Source organism: Monopterus albus, unplaced genomic scaffold (assembly GCF_001952655.1).
Source record: "Monopterus albus unplaced genomic scaffold, M_albus_1.0 scaffold10.1, whole genome shotgun sequence".
NCBI classification, from domain to species: domain Eukaryota; kingdom Metazoa; phylum Chordata; class Actinopteri; order Synbranchiformes; family Synbranchidae; genus Monopterus; species Monopterus albus.
This window is the reverse complement of record NW_018127890.1, coordinates 2,256,412-2,266,276: the sequence shown is the minus strand read 5'-3', so window position 1 is coordinate 2,266,276 and position 9,865 is coordinate 2,256,412. Positions and strand designations below refer to the sequence as shown.

Here is a 9,865-nt window from a genome sequence, read left to right as displayed (position 1 = left end):
GCAGCAAACCAACACATCCAGGTGCAGGGCAACTTCAGTACTGATTGTGATTTTAAAGGGTTATAGTCCTTCAAAGCAGTTTTGTAGGTTACTACTTGCATCAGGTTAAGTCTTCATTAGCAAAGTTGAGAGAATCTGAGTTTTTGAGCTGTTGTAAAATGAGTGGGAGATGTTTGGGTGGCGTGTTCATATTTGTTTTAAGTTCCAGGTTTTTGTCTGTTACAGTCTGAAGAATAACAGTATCAGAACTTATTGCATCCCATATTATCTTAGAAGTGTTGTAGCCCAAAATGTCACACTGGAGTGTTTATGTGTTCACTGTCTCTTGTGGCCATGTAAAATAACAACAGCTACTAAACACTTTACACATTTGGCAGTTTGAGCTCACACTAAGTATAACCCAATAAATCCTTCTTCATGAAGATGATAATGTTCAGTTTGTGTTCAAACTGTTTCAGAGGTGTTGACTCAACTATATGATCATCAACTATATTGTGTTATAAGTGTCTACCCCCTTTACATCAGTGAGTCTAGGCTAAATAACAGACAGTTCAACAGCAGCACAAACCTGTGGGCTCTGTCTGTTAAGGGATAAATGTTGTAGGAGTTGTGACAATGTAGCTAAACTGATTCAAAACTGAAATAAGAGTTTTCCCTTCAATTCAGTTTAATTTGTTGTACATGTTGTAAAGCAAGACAAAAAACAGGAAAAACTTCTAAACTGAATTTGTAAAATAAGCATGGTGGTGGAATGTAATTAGATACATTTACTCAAGTACTGTACTTAAGTACAATTTTGAGGTATCTGTACTTGAGTATTTTCATATTCTGCTACTTCATATTTTGGCTTCACTACAATTTAGAGAAAGATATTGTACTTTTTACTCCCCTACATTTACAATTAGGTCTTTTTCAGAATCAGATGAATAAAACAAAATACAATATAGTCATAAGACTTTATTGATCTCCGGTGAGAAATTCACAAGCTACTCAGCAGTATGTAAAACACTTAAAATTCTAAGTATATAAGGTAGTCAAAACCAGCTCTTCTATTTAAGTAACATTTTAAATGCAGGATTTTTAGTTGTAACAGTATTTTTACACTGTGGTATTGCTACTATTACTTAAGTAAATAATCTGAATAGTAAATATAAAATACTAAAAAAACAAGACAGGATAGACAGGATAAAGATGTACTTGTGAAAAATATAAAATACTAGAATATTAAGACGATTACTACAAACAACCAAAGGCCACTGAAGGGAATGCAGGAAGTGCACAAGGGAGGGACAAACAAACAGACACACGAGGACAGGACAAATAAAGAACAGTGGAATCTGCACTGTATATACTGAAAAGCAACATCTGACATATTGTCAGATTTTTTACTTGTGATTCTTTCATCCTTTCCAGATTCATCCTCTAAAAATCACCACAATGTGGTCTATAACGTACTGCCACTGTTCAATTGTTTATGTTGTCATATAATTCAACTATTTCTCTTTCTGCATGGGGGCAGCTTTCAAATACGCGCTGACGGGAACAGCGTATAATCAAAAAGTTTCCACAGGTCTTTACTGTCCTTGGCCCAGTTCCCAGAATGCCATGTTTTGGAGCACCTGACACTCCCATCTTAGCTTCCTACAGGCCACAGAGTATGGAGAATGCCAGGCTTTTTGTCTGCTCACCTCCTTTCACTCAATTAAATCCCCCAATCTTGAGAGTAATTCCTTGTGTCTCCTTCCAGTTGAACCAGTCTGATTGGTTGAGAGACACACTGGGGAACACTTTATCTGAAATTCTAGACACATAACAACACACAGCAACAACACTGATCTTGATGACATAACACAATAGGCATGTTTATACATGTCTGTCTGTGGCACTAAAATGACAAGCTTTTCTTTCAGCAGGTGCAACTGGTACAAGAAAAGTTTGCCACGACCCAGAAAGTAGCTTTGCTGTAAGTGCTGACTTTTAATATTGTGTTGTGTAAGGTGTATGCAAGTCTTCCACTGAAACACTTCTCGGTGAACTTTAGGGCCAAGAAAGTATTTATTACATTTAAGGGATTGTAGTCTGATTACAAATACTGTGAGGCAAATTGTGATGGGAAAAGGTACTAATTATATTCAACACACTGTATTGTGACCCCAGCATGTCATGTAAGTCGAGGTAGATGGGTGCTTATTATATACTGCTACGAGAGTCATTTTGTGTTCTAGGTCATACGGTATGAACAAATTAACACCACTTTTGAGACAACTGCACCTGCTACCAGTCACCGGTCGTATTCAGTTCAAGCTTCTTTTAACTTTTAAAGTGTTACATGGCCTAGCACCCACATATTTGATCAACCTGGGCTTTCAGACCAAAAAGTTTTCCAGGAGGTGGTCAGCAGATATTAACTAACTTTTCAAACAGCAGATTTGGATGTACGATGGCTCTATCTACATGTCAGCAAAAGGCTCTGGCTTTAGTTGTATTGATGAGGAAGAGGAGATGAACTACAGCAAAGAAGAAGAGGGTGTGGGTCCACCAAAATCCAGTTTTCCTCCATTTTCTTTGTGGTCTGTCAGGTGCTCTGCAATTGGACACGTTGAGGTGTCGTCACAGATAAATAGGAACGGCCACGCAGCCTTGCGCTGCGCTCAGCTTGACGCAGCGCATATACACTCTTGCGCAGCACATCACATAGACATGAATGGGTTTGACAGCAGAACACAGTGCCCACCATGTCCTATCTGAAACGGCTTTACTTGACTGGACAGTTTTCCATTTTATCTTATTGTATTCATTTTTTGTTTCATTTTGATGATATTTCACTGTTGCTCTTATACTGACGATACATTATTGTTGCTTTTAATTTATACTATTGTTTTTCTGTTATTGTTTGATTGGGTATTATTGTAAAGCAACCTTGGGTGTTTTGAAAAGCACTTTGAAATAAAATGTGTTGTTATTATTATTACCGTTTCCTTTTTTCTGCAAATTTGTGTTGTCACAATATTTTATTATTTGAAAAGAACTTAAAACCCATCCAGAACTCACAGGACAATTAGTTAATTCTGTTAAATAGTACATAGGCATACACTCACATTGAAATGCAGTGTTAGACATATACTATGCTGCTTCCTCATTCTATGGGAAAAGTGATACAGAGGCCACTATGCTTTCTTCTGTAATTCGCCTGACACATACTTTTTTGTCACACCCTTGTTTTCTGTCATTTTCAGCTGTCATGGTTAAAATAATACTGTCTCAATAATAAGACAAGGCTCCAAAAAGGTGATGAGCACTGTCATAATGGATTTATCAAATCCTCTGTTCAAATCATTATCACATAAAATGACACCCTTTGGGAAAATCATCAGTGTCGAATGTCAGTTCTTCAGAATGCTCACATTCTTTCTGCCAAAAATTGACATTTGACTTGTCTTCTTTGTTTGTCAACATCAAGTCTGCTGAGTCAGACTCAAAGCGAAATTTGTGCTTACAGTTGTGGAATTGCAGTGTGACATGAAAATCAGTGTATAACTGGCATTTCTACTGTTTGCACTGGTAATAATAAAGTGTTCATAATCATCAGTTATGCCTTGTGCTCAAACGGAGCTTAGAAGGACAGTTTCAGGTACTGCCCATGGATGGATCATGAGACAATGGGCCCCTGAGCACAGACGTGAAATAGGCCCCTATCTCTGGGCATTCAATTGACTTTCCAACACAAACGTTTAACAGTCCCTTTATAATTCTCTGGTCTAGGGGCCCTCTGACCCCTTGGACCCCTGAGCCTGTGCACTTAGGCTTGTTCATTAATCTATCCATAGTACTACTGTATTCTCCCTACAAATGGCTTGGATAACTTTGTAAAATGTGCAGACAAAGTGGAAGGCAAAGCTTGGTTCCTTCCACTTCAACTGCTTCAGCAACACACAGTGTATACATGTAATGTCTGTAAGGTGATGCAGAACTGAAAAAGTTTTGGTTAAATAATAGAAAAAAGACATACACATTTAAAATGAATTAATAATATTAGTAAAATGGCATCAGATGGTTATAAACACAGAGCAGACAGTGCCATCATTATGAAGTGCTTCGAGTGGCTGGTCATGCAGAACGTCAGGTCCATCCTTCCTCCCTCTCACGACCCATTTCAGTTTGCATACAGGTCAAACAGGTCCACAGAGGATGCCATTACTGCTGTTCTCCATCCAGCCCTCACCCACCTAGATTCAAAGAACGCTTATGTGCGAATGCTGTTCCTAGACTTCAGTTCAACATTCAACACAATCATCCCCCAGCAGCTTACACTAAAACTTGGACACTTGGGACTCAAAATCTCTCTCTGCAACTGGCTGCTTGACTTTCTAACAGGGAGGCCACAAAATGTGCGGGTTGGCAGCAACATCTCCAAGACCATCACACTGAGCACATGGGCTCCACAGGGGTGTGTGCTCAGCCCATTGCTCTTCATACTGCTGACCCACAACTGTGTGCCAACCTACAGCACTAACCACATTGTCAAGTTTGCGGATGACACAACTGTAGTTGGCCTCATTACCAATAATGATGAGGCCAACTACAGGAGTGAGGTTGTGACAACTGATACAGTGGTGTAAGAACAACATTTTCCTCAATGTGGGGAAGACTAAAGAGATCATTGTGGACTTCAGGAGAAAACCTCTAAAGCATCCACCACTGACCATTGATGGTGCTGTAGTGGAGAGAGTGAGCAGCACCAAATTCCTGGGGGTGCACATGTCTAAGGACCTCTCCTGGACCAACAACATCACAGCACTGGCCAAGAAGGCTCCAACTGAGCTCTCCGCAAACTGAGGAGAGCCAGTGCCCCACCCCTCATCTTGTGCTCCTTCTACCGGGGCACCATTGAGAGCGTCATCACTGGCTGCATCACTGTGTGGTACAGAGCCTGTACTGCCTCCTGCAGAAGGACCCTGCAACGCATAGTGAAAACAGCCAGCAAGCTCATCGGTGCTCCTCTGTCTTCCCTTATGGACATCTTTAACACCCGCAGAGCCATCAGCATTGCTGATGGCACCTCCCACCCCACACGCTCCCACTTCAGACTCCTGAGAAGGTATTGGAGTCTTCAGGCCCACTCCACCAGACTTACAAACAGCTTCATTCACCAGGCTGTGAGCATGCTGAACACTGTTCACTATCTCTGCCCCTGGACTGTAACACACCACAGAACATAACAAAGATATAAAAAGACTACCTCTGCTGTTGCACAAACTAAATACATTCCCCTTTTTTGTTATATTACAGGTAAATCTGCTGCTGACTGTTGTGGAAACAAACAAACAAAAAAAACTACCTCTGCTGTGTTACCATCTGTTATATTATATGTAAATCTGTTGCTGACTGTTTTTTTTTTTTTTTGCTGGGATATCTGCTGCTGTTGGTCATTTGCAACACTGTCCATGTATACCTCATATGCTATTTGCACCTCATCACCAACGCCCAGGTGATGCTGAACCATCTGACAATCTCCTATTATTATTTGCACTAGTCACTGACTGTACTCAGTTTTGAGTCACAGCTTATTGGCTGTACCGTTTAGATTGATCCTAATTACGTCAATCCAGTTCTTATTCTATTCTATTTTATTCTACTTTATTCTACTTTGGTTCCTAAATGTTATGGCACCCAATACTAGGTGAGAGAGAAACAGTATTTTGATTTTCTGTATGTCCTGCACATATGGTGAATTGACAATAAAATCCTTGAACCTTGAACCATCTGCTGGTTGAAGAGGACAGTTTTTGGGCAGTAATGGCAACAGACAAACTCACTATGCTATAATTAGAGAATATTATAAATTATTAGCTGACTTGTGATTTTAAAAATATCTGAAAGTGGTGGTTTGAGTTTTATTAGACTGACAAACATGAAGACATGATTCCGCTTTTCACCGCTCGCTAAACGGAACATGCAGATTTTCATTTTGCAATCTTTTCTTTGAGAGGAAGTTGAAAGCATGACTGTCTGTAGTGGGATACCAGGACAACTGCTCATTTGTTTGTCACTTGTGAAAAACATTTTTACAATAATAGTAACTTTTGGATTCCACATGCAATTAAAACACAGCATTACAGGTGAATTAAATGAGTTTTTGTTAATTGATATTACAGCTTCCCAAGACAGAAATAGGGAATGAGAGTTTCATTTTTATGAAGGTAGCCAAAAGCTGTGAGAGAAAAGTTTTTTTAAGAAGTGACACATGCAACCACAGAATTACAGATAAAAACCAATTGCATGGTGTCTAACCATGTTCCCACACTTACAGACAACAAGTTTTAAACGCTATTAACAACATAATCAATACTATTTAGAAATAATAATAAAAATTGTTTTTACTAATAACTTGCACAGAGACATCTTACGAGGATATAATTATTTATTGTACTATTTTTGAACACTAAATGGCAACTCAGTACAGATGTAGATAGATATGAAACATTTATAAATACAATACATGTAAAATAGATCATTTACAGAGTCTCACACAGATAAACTATGACATCCTGTTTATCTGTGTTGTAATTTCATACAAAATGAACTTCACTTCAGTCAAAATTTCCTTCATTAAAAAATACATATGCACATCAACATCTACATGGAAACACAATTTGTTATCAGGATGGGTTATTTTCACACATTTGTATTAATATATCTATTTGGTCCTTTGACTCCAACACACACTGAGAGCTGCTGGTCTGATTGTTGCACCTCTTGGACACAAAGGACACCTCCCTGTTGCCCTCACCTGGGGCAGTGCTGGAGATGTGGCGGAAGAGCTTCTGGATACCCGTGTCACTCAGGGAGCTCCTGAAGGAGCGAGCTGCAAACATGTAAAGGATGGGGTTAACACTGCTGCTGATGAAGCCCATGGCTCCAGCAATGAAGGCCATGGTGCTGCGGACATTTTCCAAACTATGTGCTGTTTCAGGGAAGGAGTTTTCAATGGCCAGGTTGACGAGTGACAGGACATTCCCAATGTGGTGAGGTGTCCAGCAAATGGCAAACACAACCACTACACTGGCGATAAGGACAGTAGACTTGCGTTTGGACTTGAAGGTCATCTGTGCAATCCTGCTACAAAGGCAGCTGTAGCAGACCACCAGGATGGAGAAGGGTAATATGTAGCCCACTAGTGTCTCCAGCAACACACACACCAGCTCCTGGGTTACAGAAGTGTAGGACCGGTACAGACAGTGGTCCGCACCATAATCGTCCCCAACAACCTGTGTTGGGATGACAGGGATGCTGAACAGGAATGCTGCAGTCCACAGGGCCAGCAGGACTTTATTCAGAGCTTTCTTTCTCCTCCAGTTAACCGAGTCAAAGGGATAGCGCACAGCCATAAAACGCTCCACGCTCATGACGGTGATGAGGAAAACACTGCTGTACATGCAGGCGTTGATCACGTACACCATGGCTTTGCAGCAGGCCTCTCCAAACACCCAGGAGTAGGCCAGAGAGTAGATCCACAGAGGCAGAGTGATAAGGACCACTAGGTCTGCAGCCGCCAGGTGCAGGATCAGCACCACAGTGTGGGAACGCTGCTTGACATGTCTCAGAATAGTCCAGATCACCAGCAGGTTCCCCGGAGCTCCCACCAGGAAGGACAGGCCCAGGATCACGCAAGCCATTGTCCCATCGAACTTCTCAGGGGCCATTTCCTCCAAAGAAGACTGCTCAGCTGAGTGGTTCATGCTGCAAGTGTATGTGCTGACAGTGGGGTCTACATGTAAAGAAAAACTAAGTGCTGCACAAGCAAGTCTTCACTTCCCTTTTTAGGTAGACTGCACAGGAAAAAGGTTTCCTCACAGGCCTCTTTGAGACAGAGAGGTGATTCATGCATGCATCATAAGTTCATTTTTTTCATTTAAGATCATAGATTAGGGTTTTAAAAAGGTTTCAAAAAAGAGTTTCAGTAAAAGAGAAGCCTTTTAGAGAAATGGTTATGATCTAAAAGGAAATAACCTCAGCTTCTCCAAGGACACAGTAACATTAACAGAAGCATGTGCACGACCATGTTCACTGGAACAAAGCTTGAGAAGCATTCTTGGTATAGTAAATTTCAAATAATTGGAAAATAAGTAATAAGTTGTTGCTGTGACTGTCTAGCTTGTCACTCAGGTGCTGTAAAATTTGTGAAATGCTCCAAAGTGCTTAGGATAATCATATGTTTCACTGTTTGATGTCACTGACTGGAGGACCATGGGTCTGTTGTGTACACCCCAAATCAGAAAAAGTTGGAACAGTGTGTAAAATCAAAATTAAATCTGAAATAGTGATGTTTAAATAATCTTTCTTGTATTACACTGAAATCAAAACAGCAGCGCATTATATGATATGATACCTCATCAACTTTATTCATTGTTCAAAATAAACACTCACTTCAATTCTGATGCCTGCAACACATTCCAAAAAAAGTTGGGACAGCTGCATTTCAGGGCCAGTAATGAGGTAAAACACAATCATGTGTTTGGCTGCACTGACATCCATGAGTAAATGTGAAACAATGCTGAGAGGATACAGTACTGTATATGTTAATGATGAAACACAACACATTACTTTTGTCAGTGCTCTTTTAGCAAGTTTCACAAGGCTTTCAAAACATTAGACAATAAAGGCCTTCATATTTAAATGCAGTTCCTCAATTAACTCCAGAAGTGCCACATTTTACCATCACCAGAGTCTCAGGGATTCAGTTGTTTGCTCTCATAAGACATTAGCTCTACCTGTGTGTTTGCTGCCCTCTGGCTAGTCTGCTGTTGTACTACCAGTTTGTTGAGTTTGCTGTTGTGGCCATTTCTTGGAACAGCCTTAGCAGTCGGGACTTCTTGAGAATCCCTTGTAAGTTCCCCGCAAAGAAGACATATAACAGAGGATTCACTGAGAAAGAAAGAGAAAGAAAATACTCTTTGATGCAAATTCATGTTCTATAACTGATCCTATGCAAACCAGATCGATAATGTTGATTATGGTGAGGTAGCCACCACAGTGTGGATAAAAACCATTGTTTTCTGTTTGGAGTGGAAACTAATTTTCTTGAGCTCAAGAATGAAAAAGGGAACTACAAAGCCCCCCAAGGTCTCCAGGCACAACAGGATAATCGCTTGAGTCATAGAGTTGAATTTTTTGTAAAAACACTGTTCAGTTCCATCGATTTCACTCACAGACTGTGTCAGAGCAGTAGGTACACCTAGAAGCAGAGCAAGGAGCCACAAAAGTACAAGACATCTATTCAGGCTGCTCTTGCTCTTCCAGCGTAACATTTCAAATGGATGGCAGATGGCTAGAAAGAGCTCCACACTCATAAGGGTGATGAAAAAGATGCTGCTGTACATCTAGGCGTTGATCACGTACACCATGGCTTTGCAGCAGACGTCTCCGAACACCCAGGAGTAGGCCAGGGAGTAGATCTACACAGGCAGAGTGATGAGGACCAGCAGGTCTGCAGCCGCCAGGTGCAGGATCAGCACCACAGTGTGGGAACGCTGTTTGACATGTCTCAGGATAGTCCAGATCACCAGCAGGTTCCCAGGATCACGCAAGCCACTGTTGTCCCACCATCGAACTCATGGCCCATTTCCTCAAAAAAAGAATGCTCGACTGAATAATTCATGTTGGGAGTGCATGTGCTAGTGGTGTCTGCAGGAAATGAAAAACAACGTGTTGCACAAGCAAGTCTTCACTTCCCTTCTTTGAATAATCTGGGTGATTGTAAGCATGTGTCTTAAACCCTCCTTCAGCAGGGAGTCAGAAATTTGGCCAGTCTACTAACTAACATTATACTGTATATGCATATATTACAGCTAATAGTATAGTAACA

At 40.8% G+C, this 9,865-nt stretch overlaps 1 protein-coding gene and 1 pseudogene across 1 annotated transcript; both read right to left on the bottom strand.

Annotated features, from left to right (window-relative positions):
- Positions 1-6,455: 6,455 nt before the first annotated feature.
- LOC109954553 (leukotriene B4 receptor 1) lies at positions 6,456-7,739 on the bottom strand. Its single transcript, XM_020589956.1, has one exon. The coding sequence runs from the start codon at positions 7,737-7,739 to the stop codon at positions 6,660-6,662; it is 1,080 nt and encodes a 359-aa protein (XP_020445612.1). The 3' UTR covers positions 6,456-6,659.
- Positions 7,740-8,882: 1,143 nt separating this feature from the next.
- Positions 8,883-9,863, bottom strand: LOC109954564 (leukotriene B4 receptor 1-like; annotated as a pseudogene).
- Positions 9,864-9,865: the final 2 nt, after the last annotated feature.